The 25,783-nt window shown below is 42.3% G+C and overlaps 1 protein-coding gene across 5 annotated transcripts in view; it reads right to left on the reverse strand.

Annotated features, from left to right (window-relative positions):
• Window positions 1-25,783, reverse strand: part of tnrc18 (trinucleotide repeat containing 18) — a 148,482-nt gene that overhangs the window by 86,895 nt on the left and 35,804 nt on the right. For 4 of the 5 annotated variants that reach the window (XM_052020832.1, XM_052020833.1, XM_052020831.1 and 1 more), the window contains exon 3: window positions 7,783-7,959. The exons of the other annotated variant lie outside the window; for it this stretch is intronic. In XM_052020832.1, the coding sequence (XP_051876792.1) occupies window positions 7,783-7,959 (177 nt within the window). The remainder of the gene's footprint in view (window positions 1-7,782; window positions 7,960-25,783) is intronic. 5 annotated transcript variants of the gene reach the window in all.

Below are 25,783 nucleotides of genomic sequence, written 5' to 3' on the forward strand. Positions count from 1 at the left end.
GGGGCTGGAGAAGGAAAAACTGCAGATGCTAGAAATCTCAAATAAAAACAGAAAATGCAGGTCAGGCAGCATCTGTGGAAAAAGAAACATAATTAAAGTTTCAGGTTAATGACCTTTCACCAGAACTAGGAAAATTTAGAAATCAAAGATGCTTTAAATTGCAGAGAAAGAGGAGGGTTGTAGAGAACAAAAGGAATATCTGTGATAGGTGTTGGTGTCATATAGAAACATAGAAAACCTACAGCACAATTCAGGTCCTTCGGCCCACAATGCTATGCTGAACATGTCCCTACCTTACAAATTACTAGGCTTACCCATAGCCCTCTATTTTTCTAAGCTCCACGTACTATCCAAAAGTCTCTTAAAAGATCCTATCATATCCGCCTCCACTACCATTGCCAGCAGCCCATTCCACGCACTCTCTGAGTAAAAAACTTACCTCTGACATCTCCTCTATACCTACTCCCCAGCACCTTAAACCTGTGTCCTCTTGTGGTAAGCAATTCAGCCCTGGGAAAAAGCCTCTGACTATCCACATGATCAATACCTCTCATCATCTTATACACCTCTATCAGGTCCCCCCTCATCCTCCATCGCTCCAAGGAGAAAAGGCCAAGTTCCCTCAACCTGTTTTCATAAGGCATGCTCCCCAGTCCAGGCAGCATCCTAGTAAATCTCCTCTGCACCCTTTGCATGGCTTCCACATCCTTCTTGTAGTGAGGCGACCAAAACTGAGCACAGTACTCCAAGTGGGGTCTGACCAGGGTCCTATATAGCTGCAACATTACCTCTCGGTTCCTAGTTCCACGATTGATGAAGGACAATACACCATATGCCTTCTTAACCACAGAGTCAACCTGTGCAGCTGCTTTGAGCATCCTATGGACTTGTGCAAAATGAACAATGAGATTAATAGGTTTTTGTTGGGCAAGGGCTTTGATTTTGGAACGAAGGGGATGGAGTTAGGACATAGATCCACTGAGATCTAATTGAAAAGCCTACTCCTTTTCTTAACACTTGACTCTTTGAAGATGCACGTTCATCATTTGGTAACCAAAAGTAGCAAAAAGGAAAAGGTCAGGGTCGTTGGACTGGCTATTGGAGGTAGGATGGGAGGGAGTTGGTCAGCCTTTATTGAACATAGAATTAAAGGGTTGGGTACTGGGGTGGGGGGGGGCGCGGTCAGAGAATTAGTGCTGTTGAGGGATTGGAGAAATCTGAAGTGTGGATCCAGAGTGATTGGGCTTTCAGTGAATGGTGGGGGTGTGGGTTGGTGTGGATGTGGTGAGGAGTGAGAGGGCAGAGATGAAATGTAGATGACCTGGAAGATAGAAGCTAACCATGGTACTTAGTTTATCACTCGCAAAACCTAGTTGTTCTAGGAGTGGACAATGGTGGGTAATCTTTGGAGCAACATGGTCTACAAAAACAGCTTTTACAGAGAATGTTACTTGGTGGACACTGGATACAGAAATCACATCAGAGATGAAAGCTTGATTCATGCCAGGAAGTGCCTGGTCCAGTTTCCATGGCGACATGCACAGATCCTGAAATAGTTGTTGCTAGGGAAAGTACATTTTCAATCACATATCACTTGAGGTGAAAAGTGCAATCCAATTCCTAGGTTTGCATAAGTTCCGTTGTGGAAATCATATTTTTGGATGATCTGGGTGAGATTTATTGAATATATGGATAACTAAGGCAGCCTATAGAGTGGGGGCAAGTGCGGAGAAGGGCAGTGTTGCTCAGTTGATGGCAGATAATGTTTGTGACGGAGAGGATTTGGGTTGGGAGGGAATGGCAACCAGTATGCAAACAATGCCTTTTTTTCCTGGTATCTAACTGGACGAGATGGCAGCTCATTCAGGCTGGTGGATAAATTGACAATATTGGAATTGACAATATGACTTGGATGAGCAAACAATAAACTGCTGGAAGATCTCAGCAGGTCAAGCAGCATATGCGGGGGCAAAGGAACGGTCAATGTTTTGGGTCGAGACCCTGAATCAGGATCCTGTAGAAGTCCCATCCAGTGCTGATTCACCGTCATGACCCAAAACGTCGACCACGCATTTGCCTCCAGTGTTGCTTGACCTGCTGAGTTCTTCTAGCAGTTTACTTTTTGTTCCAGGATCCAGCATCTGCAGTCTCTTGTGTCTCCCTGACTTGGATGAGGCAGCATATTAGTGAAGAAAAGGGGGGAAGCAAGAGTAGGACAATTCCAAAGAGAATGGGATAGGGATTGGAAGAGCCTTGACGGAAAGGTATGATCTTGATAGGTCAGGATGGAACAAATGGTGCCAATGGGAAACTAGGGAGACTTTGGAGAGGGTTAGTGAAACCATTGTATCAAACAATATAAAGAGTTCAAGATAGATGAGGAGGGAGCATGCAGCAGTTTCCTGATTATCATCTCAGCTAGAAAGGGGTCTGATAAAAGGAGGGTGAGGTAGAATTGTTTGACAACATAACTGAACACAAGGCCAACTCTCACTGCCTCAGCTGGCAACTTGGACGAACTATTGGGCAACAGAAGTGGTTGATGAAACTGCGCTTTGGCATGAGTCAGTGCCTTCAGAAAAGTCATAACAGAACAGAAGAAGGAACTGCTATTCTGATGACATCAAATTATATTTTTTCAGTGAAGTTGCATAAATAAAATTTCTGGGGTATTTCTGCCTTAGAGGGTTTTCACTCTGAAATGTGGCTTGCAGTTTTAACGCATTTGTAATAAAATCATGCTGGGTGAACCCTGCTTGGTTTATTTAGCACTGCTTTCAGCTGATATGTAGCTTGAGTGCCAAGCTAATAAAGAGCAAAACCCAATCTCCAGTTCTCTCAGCTGGCACTAAGATCTCCCTGGTTTCCTATAAAATAGGCCCCAAATAGCCAAAAGCAACTGCATGCAAAGCTATAACTGAGCTCACAGTGGCTTATTGGAAACTTAAGAATTTCAAGTTTCCAAAAAACACCTTGTTCAAATGTGTAATTGAGCACAACCCTGAAATCTCTGAGCAATAGCTCAACATAAGTCCCTGGCTAGTCCCAATCGGGTTCACCAAAGGGTTCTTTCAGACACCCTCCTTTTAGAAGTCAAGAGTCAGAAGTTCAGGGTCGATGGAGTTTCTGTCCATCCACATAATTAAGTGGCAATTTATTAAGTCTAAAATTAGTGGTATAAAACATAATTTGTTCTATAAAGTTATTAACAGCAAGCCAACATGAAACTTGTTTCTCAGTTACACCAACATTGTCACAATAAAACCAGTAACCACAATTCCCACTCGCTAGTTAAATGCAATGTGATTTGTAGAAATGAGAATACAATTGTTCAAATGGAAGCCTGCATGTAAGAGTCCTGGCATGAATAGGTTAATCCTGTTTTGGGGAGGGGGGGGAGCAGGGGAACTTCATTAGATGGATAAGTTGGATCTGAACAGAAAAGTGAGATGCTTTCCAATAACCATTTGAACCGCTGCTGAAAATGGATTTATACTGACTCATTATTTGCCAGCCAAACCTTTTTTTTAATCTTAAATAGCCACGTGAGCTCAACAAAATAGAGGAAAAACTGGGCTTGGCTTGAACACAAGAGCTTGCTGGTGATCACAGCTATTATTTTAACCCTTCAATGGCTCTTCTCAACTCCTCCTCCAACAGTATTCCACATTGACCTAATTAGCTGGGTGTAGAGCAGGAGAGTTAATAATGAGATAATTAATGTGATGCTTAATATTGCAATAGGAGACTGGATTCACTTTCTTATTTTGAAAAACTAATGGAACCAGTGGAAGTAAATTTAGTGCCGACTGCAAGAGTAGGATAGGTAAGAAACTCGCAGAGCTCTTAGATGCTATCAGTGTTCCAGCAAACATGAACCCTATTCCTGCAGTAGCACTGTCACTCCCTCTTGGTTGCACCATTGCCAAGCATCTTCTGTGAGGGATTGGTGAAGAAAGAGAATCTATGAAGGAGGGAAATGGAGATGGGGGGGGGGGGGGGGGGGGGGTGGAGGGGAAGAGAATTTTTTGTAGTTTAAATGTGTGCAGTGATTATCATACACAAGACAGTAACAGATAATTCAATCCAACAATTAGTGCTGTTCCACACGCAAGCTTTCTCCCAATCCACTTAGTCCCACTCTGTCAGCAGTACCGGTTTCTTTTTCCCTCGTGTGATATTATTTCCCTTTAAAAGATCTACATGAAGGGAAACTAGACAACCAGCACAACGACTTCATGTCATAGCCAGAAGCATATGCTCATCACCTCCTGGGTAACGAAGCTTCCCCTGAATCCCTTATTGTATTTCCTGGTGACTATCTATACTTATTGCTGCTAATCTTGGACACCCCACAAATGGGCACGTCTTTCATGCTATTACTGGAGCTTTTTTTTGAACAGAAACCATCATCTGCAAGGAGGGACTTGCCTGCTGATTCCACAAAGCTGACCCCACCACCTACAAGACTCAAGTCTGGAGTCTGAAGGCTTTCCAGTTGCGTGGATATGTAAAGTTCCATCAACACTCTCAAGAAGTACAAAACCATCAAGGTCAGAACCATTGATTTGACTGGCATTCCATCTACCAGCATAAGCACTCCCGCCACCAGCGCCCACACCCTCAGTGAGTACAACCTACAGGACACACTGCAGCAAGTTGCCCTAGTCTTTTTGGTATCTCCTTTTAAATTTGTGTCTCCATCACCAAGAAGAACATCAATCAGTTGGTTTGGAAGATTGAAAGAAACGAAGTTGAGTTTTAAATAGATTACAAATGCCAAATTTGAAACTTAAGATCCTGAGCTCTGACCATCTGAAGTGCAGGGAGACAGGCATGTTAGAGAAGACCCTCTCCTGAGTCATTAGTAGACCTGGGCTGGGCACACTGTGTGAGGAGGTCACTCTGTTAACTGCCTGTTTTACTTCAGTGGTGTTTTCTGTGGGTGGGATTGCAAAGAGACCACATAGTGTCACCTGGGTGATTTGGGGTGACCAATGAGCACCATGATTTATAACTTTGCATTTCCTTAGACTTTAAGTTTGTACCAATTCTGCTTTCACAGTTCACAATGCAAGGGCAATCCATTTTCATTCTTTCTGGCAGATTAAAATAGTGGTAAGGTGCAAAGAGGGAAAGAGTAGCTTGGTAGCTTTTGGCCAGGGTGAAGCTCTGGATCAATCAAGGATAAACTTAAGGAGCCAATCCCACAGGAAATCTCTGCTCAGCTGTCCAGGTTTTGCTGAAACGGTTGAGTTCCTGCAGCTGGAAGGCAATCAGTCTGCTCCAGCCTCAACTTCTGAAATGCATTGACTTCCAAAATAACAAGAGGCCAGCCCAAGTGGGGGAACTGATTTGCTGTCGCTAATAATCTCTCCCAGTACACATCCTTATACAACAACATTATATTTCTCCAGCACCTTTAATACAGCAAAATGTCCTAAGATGATTCACAGGAGCATAACAGGGCAAGGAGCTCTGACACTGAGCCAAAGAAACCAGGTGGCTGGGTCACAGAGGGAGCTCCAAACCAGAAATGCCTGAACAAGACAACTATCAACTTGAGGAAATGCATTGCTTCAATTACTGTCCCTGACTTACGTGGAAGAGAACATCCAGTATCCTTTACAACGGCTTTAGAATTCCCTGGTGGATGTAACGTTTGCAGATATAACATGTGCAGGGGAGCGAAGGGGATAGCACAAAAACTGTGAACTTCAGAAGATGGCAAACATTTACTGTTGCCTACACAAGCTGTATTATACAGTGCAGTTCACCGACGAAACCAGCAGCTTCCACTTCTACATGACAACTTCACAAGGATGCAGAGGCACATTTATACAGCAGAATGCACAATATTGCCTGGAGTTCAGGCAGATCTTTGCTAAATCATGGGTTGCCAACTAAAAAGGTTCCCAACTCTAGCTGGCAGCATGACATCCCGTGACCTTTGCCACCAGCCGATCCATCTAGCCCAACAGCCTTCTATGTCATCCCAATATTTTTACAACATAAAGTTCAAAAGAAAAAGAAATTAAAAGTTTTTTTAATACCCTCAAGATGTTTTCTTTTCTTTCCTGGCATTGTAGTGACCAGGAGATTAATTGCGATTTCCAAAGGTCTCCAGGGTAATTCTGGAGGGGCTTGGACATTGTGAAGTGGGCAGTGACCTCTGGTGAAAAAACGAATCTCTTCACAACTATAGAAAAGGGAGCCAAGGTGATGTAAAGGTAAAACCAAGTTAAACCTACATCCAAAGAACTAATTTTTTCTACGAGCATGGATGGAGGAAGGTGGGTGAACACAGTAAGAATTCATAAATAAATTTTCTCTATGCTGTTTGGAAATGCAGGAAATATTCATTCATCACCCCAAATGGAAGTCCCCAACTCCCCTCTCATGCTAACCTGAAGTTACAAAGGCTAATCTCAATTCACTGCTCTGATAAAGTGCCATCCTACTTTTTAACCTTCATCACAGAATCTTAATAGTGCAGAGGCTACAGTACACAGCCTATCCACTATGAAATGGCCCTTTGTAAGAATGATCCAGTTAGTCCCCTTCCCTCACCCTTTCCCCAACACTCTGCCAATTATTTCTTTTTCAAGTGTATATTCAACTCCATTTTGAAGATAACAATTGAATTTGTTGCTTTCATTCAGTGCACTGCAGACCATAGCAACTTGCTGCACAAAAACAACTTCTCCTTCCTCCCCTGGATCTTCCACCTATGGCAATTTTGTTTGTTGTTTTCTGCTAATGAGCTTAAATCAAATAGAAGACACAAGAGACTGCAGATGCTGGAACCTGGAGCAAAAAATAAACTGCTGGGAGAATTCAGCGGGCAAGCAGTGTCTGTGGAGGCAAAGGGATAGTGAACATTTTGGATCGAGACCTTGCATCAGGACTGAGAGTGTAGAGGAAAGATAGCCAGTGAGAGGGAGAGGTGAGACAAAGGTGGACACATAAGAGAGAAAAGGCAGATAGAACCAGGTGGTGGAGGAGAGAAGAAAGGAGACACAGGCTGGGAGGTGGTTAGTGGAACCAGATAAGGGAGGGATGATGGGGAGGTGGAACAGGTGAAGGAATGAATAGGAAATATGTACCATGGGAGAAGAAACCCAGATAGATATAGTTATGTGAGTGAAGGGGGTGAGTCTAGGTTATGACGAGAGGAGGGACAGAACAGGGGAGGGGTCGAATACGGCCTGGTTACTGACATGGCTTGTTTGCTCCATCATTCTTGATTTTGCATACCTCCATGAAATCATCCATCAACCTTCTCTGAGCTATGAGGAAACACTTTCTGTTGTCTCTCCACACAAAACTAATCTAAGGAAGAAAGTGTGGATATGATCCAAGACCTTTCACAACCTGAAGCAAAGTTACAGTTTAGAAGAAAGGAGACTGCAAGGTTTGCTCTTCAATTGGTTACACAGGGCAGAAGCTGCAAACACACAAAATACTTCCTGCCTCCTGAGAGAGACAACGTCATGATTGCTAAACCAACACACGTCACTCTTTGTTTGCCAGGCGATTGGGTAACAGTAGATTATTGTTCATAGGGGAAATAACAAAGTCACAATTGGCTCTGGCCAGTTCCAAAAGCTTTGAGTGAGGGAACTAACGTTCAAGTCCCTCAGATGTTGCTACTTTCTGTTTTCTAGACCATTTTGCCAAAGGCTTTGCAACACACAAAACTGCTGACTCCTAAGCCCTTTGTTCAACTCAACAGCTGACTTAAACCCCAAAAACCAAGTGCAGTTGAGAATTTTTTTTTACCTTCATGAGGGTGTGCCACCCAGAGTTGTGCCATCTGGATATTTGTGGGGTTGGGTCCACGGAAGGAAGGGTCAGAGGGCAAAGGAGCAGGGGTTCCGTGAGGTGCAGTCGAGGTCCCTAGGCCACTGGCGACGAAACCCCCAAGAAAAGGAGTTGAGCCACCGGGGTAGGCATCACCTGATTTGGGGAGAGGGGTGGGAAGGGTAGGGAGAGACAGTACAGTCAGGATCTACTCGATTATGGTCCACAGTATTAACCAATCGACAATGCAAAAAAAAAAACCCTCATACTTGAGTCAATTTTGAATTTAAAACACAATAAAGCAAACAATATAACATTTACTCTTACTGCACATTAATGTAGGGTTAAACCTCCTATCTTTGCAATGCCTTTTCAAAACCACCTTTGGAGCTAATAGATTGGATTAAGTTGGACTTAAAAACAGTGCCTGTTCCAATCCCTGTCCTTAGATCCAAGATCAGTGCCGCAGTTCACATTACACATTAGTCTGTAATTTGACAGTGTTTAATGCAAGGAAATGTTCACGTTTGCAACATAGGGGAGAGCAGGGTTTGTCCAAACCTTCCTAAACACCTTTTTAAGTTCAAAGGAGCCATTGGGTACAGGGTTCAATATACAAGTAAAAACAACCAAAACTACAAACAATTTTCCGCACAGGAATCAAATGAAGCCAACAACAAAGTTTACAAGTGCATTAATCCATAATTATTAAAATGCAAATTTTTTCTCATCTTCTTCACATTCCTAAATGTAAGTGAAGCAAATCCCTTTTCCTTGTTATCTAGTTTTGATTGCACAGTAATCAGTGGCATTTGCTTAGAGTGACTGAATGTTTCAAAATCCACATTTATTAGCCTGACTTCTGAGGTCTTTAATAGTCTTGCAATTCTGCATTTTTCTTTCCAGTGGCAATTACAGACCAATGGCCTTGCCCAGTTCAGATAATATTCTGTGCACTTATTGAAGCTGCAAAGAGAGGAAGATTTCAGGAAGTGGACAGGAGCCACAGCCGTAAAATGGCAGAGCTAGATACTGAATTATGACAGACAATTAACAGTTCATTACTGACACTGCAAATGGTCCAGTTACATTACATCTTAGTAACATGTGGGATACATGGTTCAGCTTTACTGCTGCTAACCCCTCATTGATCAGAGAAAAAGCAAAATGTACAGACGGACCAGCTGCATATTCAAAGAAGCCTTTGCAGAGTAAGGTGCTGTCATCGCAAAGACAAAACATTGCAGACTCAAGACTGACTGAGACCTGAGCACAGAATCTAAGCAACCATCGGGGGTGTCCAATTAGTGATGTCTAATGTGATGTCTATCAGTAAGCCTTTAAGTTGACTTCACCCTGGACAAATTTTACTCTTCAACTGTTAGTACTAAAACATTTAAGCTGGTTATTATCCTGATGCTATATGTGGGATCTTGCTGTGTACAATTTGTCTGCAAACCAACCACAAAATTTCCCATATTAAAGTAGTGACTACAGTGTAAAAATACTCCTCGAATGGTTATAAAGTGTTTTGGGAAGTTTTAGGCCGAAATATAAATACAAGTTCCTTCTTGCCAAATAACATTTGATACAGGAGACAATTTAATCTTTAATATAAATATCACATTCAACATTACAGGTAAGAGATAGGGCAATATCATAGGGTGGGGGTGAACTGACTTGTACAAGGTCAGTAAAGCAGGGAAACCGGTTATTGTGCAAATATGGTCCAAGAAAACTGCTGTGCACAAAATGTCCCAAGTGAATGGAAGGTCACAACCTCACAGCAGGAACTCAGATACAAAAAGGCACTGTTAAAGCCAATGGCACACGGCGTTTCATTTGTAGCCTGGCTGTTACTTGCTGCTTTCAATCCCAGACTCTTTAATAGCAAGCAAATCTGAATTCACTACAAAACTCTTAAGCTTGTGTGTGCATCATGTTTTCTGAAAGGAACCATGAGGCAGACTGCGGCCCTCCTGTGCGATGAATCCAGGTAGAGGCTTTGACTACACAAAAAAGGAAACCAGTTGAATTGCTTGAAATCCTGCATCATCTCATAGAAAGCAAGGTTATGGTTTGGACATATTTAGTAGTTGGGATTGAATGGGCATGTTCATGCTTTTGTTGAAGTATTTCAACTCTGCCACCACCATTCTTATGTTGTTCACAGGCTCAACATAAAGAGCATCATGCTGTGAATATTTGAGATTCCTACACGCTTTCCCATCTCTTTTATCGGTGGTAAATAAAATCCCCTTTTCAATGCAGGAGGACTGCAAACTCTAATAACTGTGCCTGCTTTACTTCAGCAGTTCTCAGAGAAGTCATTTCAGCTCTCCCAGTGGCTTAGTTTGTAAATTCTACTTTGAATCTGGAAATTCTCTATATAAACAGAGCAGCTGAGCTCCGTCAGTGCTGCTTTGGGGCCCAGCTACTAAAGAGGCCTTATTTGGGAGGCACATTTGGTTTGGCATCTATGCCTGGCCAGAGCAGGGATGATCAAGTAAACTCCTCCCTCAATCAGGCCTAGAGGTCGCACAACTCTAAGTGGCTTGGACTGATTTTATGCCCATGATTTGTGGAATATAACTATCCTCTAGTCACTACTACCAGGGGCTGTTAATGCATTTTCAGTCAGGAGATTTCTCACTGTAGTTTGTAGAAACTCATTCTAAATAGTCTCTTTGCTGTAGAACATTGTTTATATAATCTGCTGATTAAATGGACCCTGCTGTAAATGGAGTGTTCCTGCCCAACTTTAACTCAGGTTTTTGGGGGAAACCTGCCCCAGCTTCTCACTTCAACTCCCTACTCAGTGACTGGGGTGCAACCGAGGATGGGACTGACTTGTCCCTTGCAGTTGTACAGTTTGTCTCTGCATGATAACCTCAGCCCACACTTGGGGTAAGGTCGCACTTCTTATAGGGTGCCAGAGGGGCCCTGTAGAATTCTACAGCACTGTAAGTACAGCAAGGGTGCTGTGGTGGGGAGGGGTCATGTAGTTGTGGAGAATAGGAGAGGGAGAGTTACCATTTTTGAATTTGGGGAAGAGGGGGGAGGGGGCTATTTGCATATGTTGATATAAAATTTGCATATCACAATCAGTGTAAGATATTTGCCCTGGTGCCCTGCCTTTTTCTGACCCTCTGTCAACATTGGTACAAGAAAACACACTGCTGTTTGTGGGAAATTCCTGTGCATAAAATAGCTGTGACCACAGCAATTCAACTGTCTTTGGGGCAACTTTGGATCTTCTTAATTGTTGTAAAAAATATATAAATGCAACTTACTTAAATGTAATTTATTTCTTCCATTTAATAGCCAACTGTCATGATGAGATGCTTTCTTGTAACAACAAAATAATATCACACCATTTGTACGGAATGCTGAAATCACATATTTTATCAATTGTTTAGGTAACAACCACAGTTGTCTGCTGTTGTTCAATGAAATCTGATTATCAGAGTCAAATATTAGACCAGTATGACTGTAGCTGTTTATTAATGGGCCGCTGTAGGTAATGTACAAAATGGAACACAAGATATTCAGATTCATTTTGCTTTAACAAGGCAGCAGCAAACAACTCAATGCAAATTTTTCTAATGTTGATAAAGACTTCCAAACAAAAACCTGTATTTAAAGAAAAGCCTCACTGCAAGAAACAAAAGAAATGCTGATGCTGCACTTTTTACATAGCAGTAATAAATACAAACCTCATGTTCCCCCATCCCTTCTCCTCCCAAGCCATCTGCTGAATTCTATTAAAAACTATTGGGTTGAAATACACTGTTGGCTAGTTTGCAGTTCTGTAAAGAACTGCTGGCCAGATGTGGTACACACTTCGGTGTGTCTGGACTTCCACATAGGTACATCTGACTCCTTGTTCCATCACTGGACTGAGCATTGAGTCCAGGTAAATTCCATAGCTTGATGAGGCAAGCGGTTGAATAAACCAAATCTGGCCCTTCAGCTTTATACTAGCCATAGCCATTTGATGCCACCCTTCATTAAAAAGATAAGTTTAAGTAAACTTGTTTAATTTTCCCTAATTTCACTGTACATCTATGTTTTTTAATTAATCAACAAGCTTTAAATAAATTTATTTTTTAAAATGATTTTTTAAAGTTTTATTTAAACCAATTTCAACAGTTTTTAAATTATTCACTCAAAAGTGCAATATGACTGCAGTTCAACGCAACATTTACTGTGAAATACTTAAGATGTTGTGAAAGGTACAACATAAATACAAATTCTTTTTACAATAGGTATTTTCAAAAGCAGACATCACTGAACAACAAAGCCGGAACGTCAGCCTGTATTTTTGAAGATATTGTTCTCTCCTCCAACCAGTATACGTGTACTAATAAACACACACACACACACACACACACACACACACACACACACACACACACACACACACAAAGCAATATAATGGCTATGATGTTGAACCAATAATCCAGTGTGTGAGAGTTCAAATTCTTGCATACCATCCTAAACAACTGTAATACACTAAAGAAATATGGGTGGTGGAGGCCAGTGGGAAGCTGATTATCCAGAAAATTTTCTTTTTAATCTCTAATGGAGTCTGCCTTCCCTACCCAGGGCTGGTCTAAATGTGGCTACAGTCCCACACCATCAACTCTTAACTTCCCTCTGAGTTGGCCTAGCAAGTCACTCAATTGTACCAAAGCTCAGGCCATCAAGGGATGGGCAATCAATACTGCCTTTGTCAGTAATACCTGTGCCTCAAGAATAATTAATTTAAAAATGAACTGTGATCCTGGCATTCAACCTGGCATTCAGTCACAGTAAAAGGCAGTGATAGTCCCCACTCCAGGGTAGGACAGTGGTGTAGTATTAGTGCTGCTGCTGCTGCATGGCTCCAGTGAGCCTGGTTCAATCTGCCCTCAGCTGCTGTCTGCGTGGAGTTTGTACATTCTCCCTATGACTGCATAGGTTTTCCCCCGTGTGTTCTGGTTTCCTCCCACATCCTAAAGACATGCTGGTAGGGTAACTGGCCATAGTAAATTGTCCCCAGAGTAGGCAGGTGGCAGGAGAACCAGGGAAAGTTGATGGGAACATGACAGAGAATAAGTTACAGGGAAGTAAATAGGAGTAATGGGAATGCTCCAGGAGCTGGCAAAGACTCGATGGGCCAAATGCCCTCTTTCTATGTCGTAAGGAAATATGACAACATGGAACTATCATAACCACACCTGAGTGACCAGACGTGACTTGTTCAGGCCCATCCACCCATCAGCTCCTGGGAGGAAGTCACTATCCCAAGCTCACTTGGTGCATTCGAACACACTAAAAATCTCACTGTTCAAACTATCTGAACAACAATACCTTGTTCAACAGTGGGCATTCTAAATTTGGGCCAGCATTAAAGAAGTGTGTGTGATCTTGTAGGTGGAAAGCAGAGCTAACTGTCAGAGGTAGAACAACTAAAAATACAGATACCACTTTAGCTTAACTCCAAAAGTTTAATTTTTCATTTACATTTTTCTCTTAAAATAGAGCTGTAGTGCAACTGGAGACTTCGCACACCTCACAAACAATATAAATTACATCTGGCATGTTAAGTGCACCAGTGTCAATTGCTTAAGACCAAAAATAAAAATGTTTTTTTAAATGTACTTGTGCAACCATTTCTCTAAGGAGAGTAACCTTTGGCAAAACTCTGCTAGTTGTCCCCTTGCAGATATTCTGCAGACAGTTCTGAGTATGACAGAACTGAAAGGAATCCAGTCCCTAATGAGGAAGGAACTTCTTCAGCTTGGTTAACATCTTGAAATAGTGAAGTGTTTATCAACAAAAGGCTGGGGCGAGTTATAAAATGAGAAAAGGGCAGAATAACAGCTGGCCAAAGACATTTTGTTCTCAACTTTATCAACATCCTTGTGGTTTTTATACACCTTCATAAAGGGAACTGGACTGGGATCTGGCTGGGGCGAAAGATCAGGCCTCATAAAGGGCGGGTGGTTCAGCAATCATGTATGCATTATCAATGTGGTCTCCTGAACTGGTTTCAATTGCCTGAGGAGGTCAGAGAGGAATTTGCCAGATTCCCTGCCCTCCCCCATTCCTCATTCCAACCCAGGATTTATCTTTCTGTTTTTCATCACTGTCATGGGACTACTTGACTGTGGGGGAAGGGAGGTGTACGTAGCGTCTGGTCATGTTGCCCAAGGCGTCATCGGTGCAGGGGAAACGATGAACCAGCTGGTGTTTTCCCGCCTATCAATAATATTTATATATGCATAATATGTGGCAAATTCCAAGCATTCTTCCCTTGCCTCCGCTGCCCAACTCCATCAACCCTAACCTTGCCTTATTGTAGAGCTCCAAGTCATCACTGAAGCTTACAAGAGGTTGGATCTTACATTAAATGTCTGGAAGACAATGGTCTTCTAACATCCTATCCCCATTACACATCACTGCCCCGGCTCCCAACAATCAAAATCCATGACAAGACCCTGGAAAACTTGGATCACTTTTCATAACCTAGGAGTGAAGTTTCAGCAAAATGACAAAATGAACCACTCCTCGAGTGTGCCGGCATAGCCATCAGTCAACTAAGGACAAGAGTTTTTAAAAGCCAAGGCCCCAAAGTCAGCACTAGGCTTAAGGTCTACTGAACAGTGGTAATCATAGTCATACAGCATGGAAACAGGTCCTTTGGCCCATCTGGTCCATGCTGACCAAGATTCCCATCTGAGCTGGTCCCATTTGCCCATGTTTGGCCCATATCCCTCTAAACCTTTCCTATCCATGTACCTGTCCAAGTGCCTTTTAAATCCCTCCCCCTTGCAACTTACAGCATGCAATTCAAAGCATGGTATATACCGAAATAGCACCAACGTTGCCTCCATAAAATCCTCAAAATTCATTAAGACAGGTGAACCAATGATGGGGGTCTCTCCCAGGCCAACAACCCCATTTTCAAGGCTCAGATCACACTGATCCAAATTTCAGTGGGTAAGGCCACACTGTCCACATACGAGATTCCCAAAACAATTACTCTACTCAAAGCTCAACCCTGACATTAGAGTTCCAGGCGGGCAAAGAAAACACTTCAAGGACATCCTCAAAATCTCCATAAACAAATATAACATCCTACCAGACACATGGCATCCTTGCCTCAAAATGAAGAGAGTGTCTGAGGAGGCACTGAGCACCTCAGGTCTACAGCAGGAGCACAAGGAGGTCAAATGCAAACAGCAGAAGTAGAACACAACATCCCTAACTACCCAGCCACCTGCCCTATCAAGCACTTCTTGCCCTGTCTGTAGCACAGTCTGTGGATCCTACATAAGACTCATCTAAGAATCCACAATCATTCTTGGTCCCAGAAGTACTAAGAAAAGGAAGCAATAACCCCATGTTCTCTGACTATCTTTTCTAATATCTTGTCTAAGTAGTTCTTGCTCATGTGATGTTTGCACTGTAAGCTTTGGCACTGAGGGGGACAAATATTATAGTCAACCCCATCCCAGCCAGATGTCTACACTTTTGTACTCTTCACCAGGGGTCAGATTTTATTTCCATCTATAACCCAAACTGCCATGTCAAGTGTAATATGCTAGCTGAGACCAGTCAATTCAGGATAAACCAGGAACTACCCAGACATCTCTGAATCAGAGAAGCGTACAGTGCAGGAGGTGATCCATCCTATCTTTCCTGTGTTAGCTCTTTGAAAGAGCTATCCAATTAGTTCCACTCCCCTCACTCATCCACTGACCTTCACATATTTCCATTCAAGTATTTATCCAATTCCCCTTAGAACAATACAATTTAATTTGCTTCTGCTGACCATTCAGGCAGTGTGTTCCAGATCAGAACAGCTCAACAAGTAAAAAATCAACTCCTTTCACCAATCATTTTAAACTTGTGTTGGCAGGTCTTCCAGCAAGAAGAGAGCTTCTCCTTATATATCTTTTTAAAACCCCCTATAATTTTTGAACACCTCTATTAAATCTCCACCTGGCGTTCTCTGTTCTCCAGTGAACGTTCCCAGCATCTCTAGTCTTTCCGTGTAGCTGAAGACCCTGAGGCCTGGCACCATTCAAATAAATTTCCTTTGCAGCCTGTGAATGATGTACTTCTCACACTGTGGTGCAAAGAAATAGACACAACACTCCAGCTGAGGCCTAACCAGTTAGTTGTGGTTACTATGCCTTTTTTTTAATATATAAAACCCAGTGCCTGCAGATTTCTTGGTAATTTAATACCCATTAACCAATGAAATGATCACATTGGAAATTATCTTGATCTAATGAACTGTTTCCATTCTCCATCATTAATGCAGATGGAACAAATGAGCAACTCATTCACAGATACATGAGACACAACCCCACAGATGGGGAGAGCTCTGTGTTTGTACGTAATATCTAGGTGTTTACTACTGTTACCAAAACCACAAAACAAGCCTTTTATAAAAAGCAGCATTTAAGCTAGTTACCAGTTATTGAGGTACATTCCTTGCCTGAGGAAATAAATACATGGGGCGGTGGGGGGGGGGCTGCTGCTGGAAGGAAGAAGAGAGCATTTCCTAATGGCTAATTTTTGCATAACTTCCCGTGCAGAACCTGAGTAATGTGCCTTTCTGCAACTTCCTTTGTCACACCAAATAATGTGCAGAAGCATAATTAAAAACAGAAGATTGCTGGACAAACATAATATGCATGTGCTTACACATACAGTATATTAGTTCCAGTATTTCAATTGTAATAAGCCTCAGGCAAACTTCCACAGGAGTCAGAACAAGATGGGGATGCTTTCAGCTCACTGGACATAGTTTGTATTTCTGGTGTCTATAAACCCCTATTTTCTGTTGTCAGTCGAGAAAAAATTGTGTGCTTAAATGCCTGGGATGAGATTGTGTACTCTCTGGTTGACGAGGGAAAACACATCCAGGTGCTTTACCCCTTGTTGCTTTCCCATGATTTGTGCTGGGAATGAGGAGGTGAGGTCAGGGCTGAGCTGACTTTCTATGCTGACCATTTACTGTAGAGACTGACCACATTGGTGAGACATGAGAGGGCGGCACTGAATGTGGTCCAACAGAAGTTGGTGCCTTTAGGAGAGGAATCAGTATGCTTTGGTTTGCCAATAGATTGGAGGGCCTGGTGAGGTTAGGGGAAGTTTCAGACGTGAAAAGCTGTGGGAAGACCTTTGGTCACGCCCTCACAGAACTGCTCTCTACAGATAGCAAGGTCATGTGGCTTTCAACATACTCGCTACAGGATCACTCCAAGCAGCTATAGCAGATCTCTGCTGTGTCTCCAAGTTTCCTGTTCTCTGCTCCTTTGATGCGGTCACTTGGGCATTGCATCTGCTAAGAACTTTTGATTTTAGTGAGGAACAGGCACAGGGATTGGCTAGCTTCACCAGCTTCCCACAAGGGCAGGAAGACATTGAATGAACTCATGTCCCCCTAAGGGCTCCCAGTGAGAAGTCAGAACTCTTCACCAAGAAAGTTTCACACATTCTGAATGTACAAATGGCTGTGGATCATCAGAATTTCCTTGTGATGAAGACCAATTTTCTGGGCAGCACACATGACACCGTGATCGTCATGGAAACTACACCACCAGTCACTTTCTGTGACCCACTCTCCCTAGAGGATGGATCATCGGGGCAAGGGCTACCTTCTACTCCACTGGCCCTGGCACCAGTGCACCAGCCACAGCAGCTGAGTCCTGCCACAAGTATCAATGCAGTGGTGGAAAACAACAGTGGTGTCCTGAAGATGAGACTTGATTGCCTGCATCAGTCCAGGTACACACTGCAGTACAAGCCAAGCAGAAAGGGAGACTTCATTGTCCTTTGCTGCACAATCTGGCAAACTAAAGACAGCAGGGAGAAGTACAAGGAGATCCCGAGTCTGGGGGACATGAGGCGAAGCTGGAAAAGTAGCAGAAGGATCAACAACCAGGAGGGGGTCCTCACTCAGGACCATGGCAGAAAGCATGTGGGCGTGGCTGTAAGGAATTCCCTGAGAGAGAGATACTTCTCCAATCATCCCCATGAGCACAGACCACCATTAATCAGGTTGGGGAACCCCAAGGACAGATAAAGATCCCTCACATCCTACTTGTCAAGTCCACCTCCACTGAATGTAGCACATCGAAGAATGAGCTCTTGCTGCAATTACTTTAATGGCCTGATGCAAAACCTCTGTATTTCTTGGAGACATAAGAGAATGCAGATGCTGGAACCTGGAGCAACAAACAATCTGCTGGAGGAACCCAGTGGGTCGAGCAGTATTTGTGGGAGGAAAGGAATTGTTGACATTTCGGGTCGAAACCCTGCATCAGGACTTTGTATTTCTTGATGAGTTGCTCTTCACATAAGTAAGTCTGACCTCCAAGTGAAACAGTTGTGAGGAATTCCACTCTGCAGCTGTAAACAGTGCTGTGCAGATGGCCATGGCGTACCTTATGAGAACATGAAATTCCTTTCTGCCTCACTGTAGTGTGCAGGGATCCCATTGGTGGACACCACTGCAGCCAATCCCCAGCTCACAGGCCCACGCTCCTGGCATGTATTTTATTGACCGGGATTTATATGTGCCCTTGAATAAATGCAGGAACTCACTCTCTCTCTCTCTCTTCCCCATACAGCCTCTGACACCTCCTGTTTCAGCCATAAATACATGTTGCTGCTGTATGGATTCCATTGGGAGTGTGCCTTTAAGGACTGATTGCCTTCTCTAGTTGCTGCACAACCTCCAAGAAATGTACCAACTTGAGCAAGCTCCCATCAGAAATCACATGACTCCTATTTTAGTACTTTTTCTTATGGGCATAAACCACCCAAAACGTTTCACGCTGGATTTTGGCCAATTTCATGATGTTCTACAGGAGACCCAATTTAAAATTAGAGTGAAATGCAACAATGCCACAATAATACATGCAAACTAATCTCGAGGTATAATTCTTTGCTGAGACAGTTCACGAGGTCCCAATTCTGTACTCAGATGGAGAAAATGCACAAGAGCATGAAGTGCCCCATGTATCTAGGGCACTGTTCCTCACTCATCCTCCACTACAAGCCATTATTGAGACCTCAAATAAACTGCTTGCCTTCAGAACAACTTGAAAATGAAAGGGACATTATGCATGCATGCACCCTGGGGCCATGGATCTGAGTGTCCAGCTGCTCTACATCAGACATACGTGGCCTGGGCAGCCCACTCTCCACATCTGAACTGTAAATGGTAGGAATGTAAGATGGCAAAGATCTCTGTTTAGAAATGCAAGCTTAAACTGCGACTAAAACTCATGATACAGATGTTAAATGTTCAATGCTACTATATGAACATGGTTTATATCATCCTGTTTAATAACCACAGATCAAAAACTAAAAGTCCTTGTAAATTTTCTCAATCCTAATTCCTTCATATGATCAATTGCTCATGGTTTGAATTAGTATCGCAAACTATGCTTTAAAAAAAGGCTAGATTGAAATTGCTTTAATTAGTTTAAAATGAGGAACATTGAGAAACAGATGGTCTATATTTTCCTCTCCAGTCCTTGCCAACACCAACAAGGAGGCAGAATTGGGATATATTGTTAACAAAGACTGATAAAACCTTGCAGACTTTTATCCGTGACCAATTATTAGTCCAACAACAATAAACAGTGTTTAGATAGAAAGAAAGAAGACCCTGCCTTTGACAAATCACAAGTTTGGAATATGGGATTCTGACCTTTGACACAAATCTAGTAAAAAATATTTTATTTCAAACTCTGTACTGCACAACCTATTTCTTGTCACTAAGGAAAGCAGCATAGGAGATGGTCCTGCAATTAGGTTATATAAAGATCAGGCATACATTCAGAGCATGTAACACTACCCTGGCCATTGTCCACATTTTCCTTACAAACCAGTTTCAAGCCATAATGGCTATGTTACAAAGCTATTGACTAATGTATCGTATCAACAGTAATTCTTGTCCCTGCCATTTGAAGCTTTTTGGTTACGTCACAATCAATGTTGTGAAGCTCCACAATCTGGGCATCCCAACATCTCTTAATGCTCTGTTTTATGCTGTGCTAAGAGCTACCCCAGCACCTGGTTAGGAACAATGAGCAAACGCTGAACTGCTCCCAAGAGCCATATTCTGAGCAGTGTGAGAAAAACAGAAACGCTTTGTTCATCTTGGCACAACAACAAAGACAAAGAGATTTACCTGCAATTGTTACACTAACCAACAGATCCCATTAAACTGGTAGCCCCAATGGATCACAATATATTTATCACAATGTATGAATGCTGAGCTAATTAGTTGCATGGTTGTAGGTATTTTCTATATTTCTTTCACATACATATTAGACAAATGAATGTGATCATTTGTATATGAAAATATACCTTGGTGGCAGCTTTATACAAATCATTGCCATTAAAAAAAGGGAGTGCATTTATTAAGCACTTTGGTGTGTTCATTGGGAACAGCCCAAAGTATTTCACACACAGCACATTATGTGGGCAGGAATTAGTCGACCGAACAGTTTAATCCAAACATATGAAAAAGGAACAGCACTAATGCATTTAAAATCAAACGAAATACACTCTGGCACAACAGGGCTGGTGTTAGTTAAATTCAGGTATAAACTCTGCTGGTATTAAAAGGCCCAAATCTGGAAAAAAAGAACAAGATGTGCTTATTTAAATGCTTTCAAATGACTGCAGCCCAAAATGCCTAGTGAGAGAGAAGTGCCAGGATTACCTGTCCACTGGTAAAATGGGCATGGGTCTGGAATGCCTATCTGCTACCCCTTTAGGTGTGTACCCAACGGATCCCTTCTAACTTGGAGTGGGAGTTGGTTTATTATTGTCACATGTACCAAGATACAGTGAAAGCCTTTGTTTGCTTATCATCCAGATAGATAATTCCATACATATTCTCTCTTTAAAACTCCAGGCACTGACCCTAGTCTGGGCCCCATGGATGCAGTGCAGCACTCCCTCAATTTTGCAACTAGAGTGACATATATTCAGGTCTTTTGAGTTAAACACTGATCTGGAAATACTGACACAGAAGTGTGGGTGCAACCAGCTGAACATGGCCAACAACTTTGCAGCAAAGGACAATGTTGCCAAGCCAAAAGTAATTGAAAAAAATTAAGATTTCACATAGTTTTTGAAGGTTGGGCTTTGAATTGGAACAGCTTCCTAGCTCCTAACAACTACAGCATCTGCAGTTAAGTTTAACTGGAAGCAGACACATTGCTGTTTGGAAATTCTTTTAAGGCCTTTTTTTTTCAGCTGAACCACATGACTGTCACAGGAAGTTGTTGGCCTCAAGGCTTGAGAAAGATGTGTTTTTCCCCCAAAAAAACAAAGTCCAGATGTTTCTGGTTGGGCTAGCATTGTGCAAGGCAGCTGACTGCTGTTGGGAGGGCTGGATTCCTTCAAACACAGGCCGGAAACGCAGGAACCAAAGTGGAAAATGCAGCACCGCATTACTTCCAGACAAACACTCATCGCCTGTTGGCTTTTTTATAATTTAAAAGCTTATTTTTTGCAAATTCTTGGGAGTTGCTCTGAACTTCTATTATGAAATCAATACTTTCACCCTTATTCATCACTGCAGCACAGCTCTCCAAGAACCAAAAGGGGCTCTCTGTGGTTAATGAAAACCATATTTGTTCTGGGGCTAGTTCTCTCTTTCTTTGGCTCCCCTTGAGTGAAATTACAGTCTGCAATGGCCAGCATTGCATGGCACAAGGAGTCAGAAGCCATTTATTCTATTTGAATGCCCTAAACAGGAGAAAACTCAGAGCAGTACAGGATTGATTTCAAAGCATTAATCTGGTTCTATTTATACTAAAGCTGCAATTTTACATATACATTAGATAGCTTAAGAATTTGAGCATACCTGTCAAGTCTTACAGGTTGCCTGTATTCCTATGGTTCGTTTAAACTCTGCAGTCTAATGGTTGAAAAATCTTACAGTATGCCACCTCAGCTACCCACATCCCACCCCGGGGTCAGGTGCTGCTGGGACCCTGAACCAGAGGCAGCTGACCGCCCCATCCCAGCTCCTGCTGACTTAACATCCCATGTTGAACTGAACTATGGGAATAACCACAGAACCTACATGAGCCTGACCTGCTCACATCCAGCGCTACAGGAAACAGGTCTGGACTTCAACTCCTGCTGCTGTAAAGCAGGAGAATGTGATAAGGAGGGAAGGCTGGGGGGTGGGGGGGGTGCGTGGAAGAGGTGGGGAGGTGCAGGGAGTGACCGAGAGGATATATAGAGATGGTGTAGCAAGGGAGAGGAAGAGGGGTAGAGAGATTGAGGGAGGAGAGAGGGATCAGAGGTGAGGAAAAGATCAGAGGAAGGAAAAAGTAAATGCAAAGGGCAGAGGGAAGAGGGAGAGGAAGAGAAAAATGACTAAGAGCAATACCCAACACTTCGACCCCACCCTCTCCTCCCTTCTTTTTATTTACCCTCCCTCTGCTTCATCCTCTTTCTATGCCCCCACACTCTCTCCTTTCTTTTGCACTATACAAAGACATTGGTGTTTCAAAATGCAATTAAAACTGCGATTAACTCGTGATATTTTTGTAACCACACTAATAATTGCATTTTTTAAATTCACACACCAGTCCAAATCATAGTTATTGTTAAAGGTGTTGATAATATTATGTTTACAATATGTTCTAAGGCTAATAATGAACACACCAAAAGGTAAAACTTAATTTCTGCACATTTCAATTAATAAATGTTCTGTATGTTTTGTATTTGTTTGTGTCATACTGAACAGTATTGTTGTATTTGAAATTTGCTTTTTCAGTTACAGACAAATTTCTTAAAAGTTGGAAACTTTTTGAAAGGGTTAAAAACAATTGGTCACAAGGTTGGCTCAAAAATGGGTCGGCAGGTATGCTTGAGCATTGCATTTCACTCTTGTTTACATTCCTGGAGTGTAACTCATCGTAATGGGGTGGTTACTGTACAGACTTGTAGCTTGTGACAAGGCGCCATTGAGCAGGGCCATTTAGAAGAACAATTAGCATTTTCAAAGGTAGAGTTGGCCTGCTAACATTATATGCCCAGTTTAAAATGACATTCATGACAAAATTCAATAGAATGGGCTGATGAGATGAAAAATTTAGCGTTCCAGAAAGCTACATTTTTAATGGAGTGACTGTTCGTTGGGCTAAGGTCAGGACTCTGAGACAGCTGGCTGATGTAATTGGAAAATAGGGGGCATGGGGGCAGAGGGTAAATCAGGGTGGGGTAGGAAGGACAGCGCTGCTTCAGAAAGATTTCATCAAATTTCTCAAAGGGCCTTCTTCGTCTGAACTTACTTTGTGATTGTGAAAGGTTATTGGTTGGAGGGGCTGACAACATTATCCAAGACAATAGGATAGCCAATGTCCACTGAAATCTTTGCTCTAATGCCGAAAATGGTGCAAATGCCTCTCTCCTTAGATAATTTGGCCGAATTCTCCATCACTTCTTCATTGACGATGCATTTTTCACATCGATTTTGTTTAACGTGAGCATGTATTCAGTTTTCAGACTCACTGGGATGCAAAGCATATTTCTGTTCAGTTTCTGACTTTACTGTAGTAGTGTTACTGTTCCTTTTAAAGTTTTTAAAAGTATCTATTCTCAAGGGTTTCTCTCTGGAACTAGTTGGTAATTCAGTTATTATTCAGAATGTAAAACTCAATGGCCAAAATAAACATGGAAACTTTTATGCTTGCAATTCCCATAAAGTGGAGAATAGGATTAAGCTTATTCGTTCTCAGCTCCTACCCCAGCTTATTCTTGGCCCTCCACAGCCTCTACCTCCCAACCTTTGGGGAACTTAATTTGCAAGATTGCACAGTAATCTGCCTGGATTTCATGGCTGCAGGAGTTGTGCAATGAAAGGAAGGTCTGTGTTCTGCAGAAAGTGCCTGGAGACATTGGTGGAGGTGACCAATGGTCAACTGAAAGCAATTACCTGCAGGCAACAGAGGGGTGGGTGATCAGAGTGGCCATCATATCAAACTGTCCAAACTTGCAGCTGTCTTTTTTTTATCTGACAGGTTGTCGTCTTAAAGACTGAAATGGCAACCTGTCTCTGCGTGACAGCTCAACAAGATTTGAAGTGGGGTAAGCTGCTGTGTGAAGGTGACATCATTGGAATTCACTGCCAGTGTCATGCATTAGTATTCCAAACAACAGGCAGCTGAAGGACAGCATCAAATCAATATAATTTTGCTATCCACCTGACAGAACAGCACACATTCATTTCCAAACTGGGAAGAGATTAATCTGACCTGCTGCAAACAATAAAGTTGAGAGTCAAAACTAAAACATTCAGGGTTAGAGTTTGTATATATAAAATACACTTCATAAGCATAAGATTACAGATGCAATGTTTATATGTCGTTTCCATGTTTATGGTGTTGACAGGCTATATTCAAAAAGTACCAGATGACCCAGGGACCAAGGGGCAAAGGAGTTGCATTCTCTATTCTCCAGACTATAATTAAGTGACTGCACCTAATGATTTTCCACACAATCGGTGAGAACATCTGCTAAAGGCAAATCTCAGTTGGACACTTACAATATTAAATGTCACAAAATGCAGCAATTACTAATAACCAAGGGAGAGCTTCTCACAACATTTCAAGAAAGCAGCAAAGATGGCGAACAAAAGTAGGGGAGTAAGTTTGATCTGGTTGGTCAGAAAACTGAAGTGGGAACAAATGGTTTAAATCTAGAGATGAAATAAGACAGATTAGAACACTAAAGCATCAACTAAACTGCTTCAATAATCCACAATCCGATTGTTTGGAAATTCCGATGGTAAGCCAAGTGCTGAATGCCATGCTCTCCCTTACACACCCGGGCTCCAGTTTCCACAGTTCCTTGAAACTCACCTTGTTCTTCTTCCAGTGCTCTGTTTAAACGTGGGGTTCACTGAAAAAAATTATTATTCTACTGTGTAACATGTAATACAAAAGTGAACTAAAAGTGTGTTGGAGTATTAATACGATAACATCCCATAGTCTGGAAAATCTGCTCTTCCAGCACCTTTGAATTCCCAAGTGTGCCTGATTAGCAGAGTTATTCTCAACTACCTTACACTCACAGCTGTTTTAAAGTGAATTCCCTGGTCCGTTTTGAAATGTTGGCAAACCAATCAACGATGCAAGCCTTCACAGCCAAGCCTGACCCTGTCCTCACCTCACAGTCTTAGGCTTGGGTGGTGATCAGGATTGGTAAGCGTGACCAGTTTTAGCTCCTCCCTGTTTCAGGAAGATAGTTTCAGAACTCACCAAAGTGCTAACTCAGCACAAGCCTGACTGGACATTTCCTCATCCTTGGTATCAGTTCCACATTCACTGAGTTGTTCACTTGCTGACGGAGCAACATACATCTTGTAAGCACAGAGTGAAAAGCCCAAAGGGCAGAAATTCTTTCTAAGTTTGATTGAGTTCACACAAAAAAAACATATGTGGTAATGCAAAATGTTCTCTTGGCCTCCTGTGCTTTGCTACGTTGTTTTAAAGAATGGGACACATGACCACAAGCAACTGCATAAATGAATACAAGTATTCCAATTTGCCATCTTTCTACTTGCTCCCTTTTCCAACATCTTTGTGAATAATGCAGCCATTCCCTGCTTGGAAGCCAGACTCAATTATAAAGCACAGTGAGGACAATGTGGCAAATTTAACAATAATTTTTATCCCAAAACACATTTTCCTTAATTATCACACAATGGAACTGCTTCACTTGAGACAATGGGTCGGCTTTATCATTTGCCATTAACTTGACTTAACATGGTTAAATATGGGCAAACTGAGGCTCAGCTCGACTCTACAACTAGGAAGCAAAAACTGTTTTCCCCAATCTGTTTCTTTGCATCGTACTGTAGAATTGTAAGGGAGTTTTTAAGCTCCTTTGCATGCTCTGAGCAAATCAGGTCAATAGAAAGCAGTCACTTTGATTA

The sequence above is a fragment of the Pristis pectinata genome, chromosome 8 (assembly GCF_009764475.1).
Source record: "Pristis pectinata isolate sPriPec2 chromosome 8, sPriPec2.1.pri, whole genome shotgun sequence".
In the NCBI taxonomy this organism is placed as follows: Eukaryota; Metazoa; Chordata; class Chondrichthyes; order Rhinopristiformes; family Pristidae; genus Pristis; species Pristis pectinata.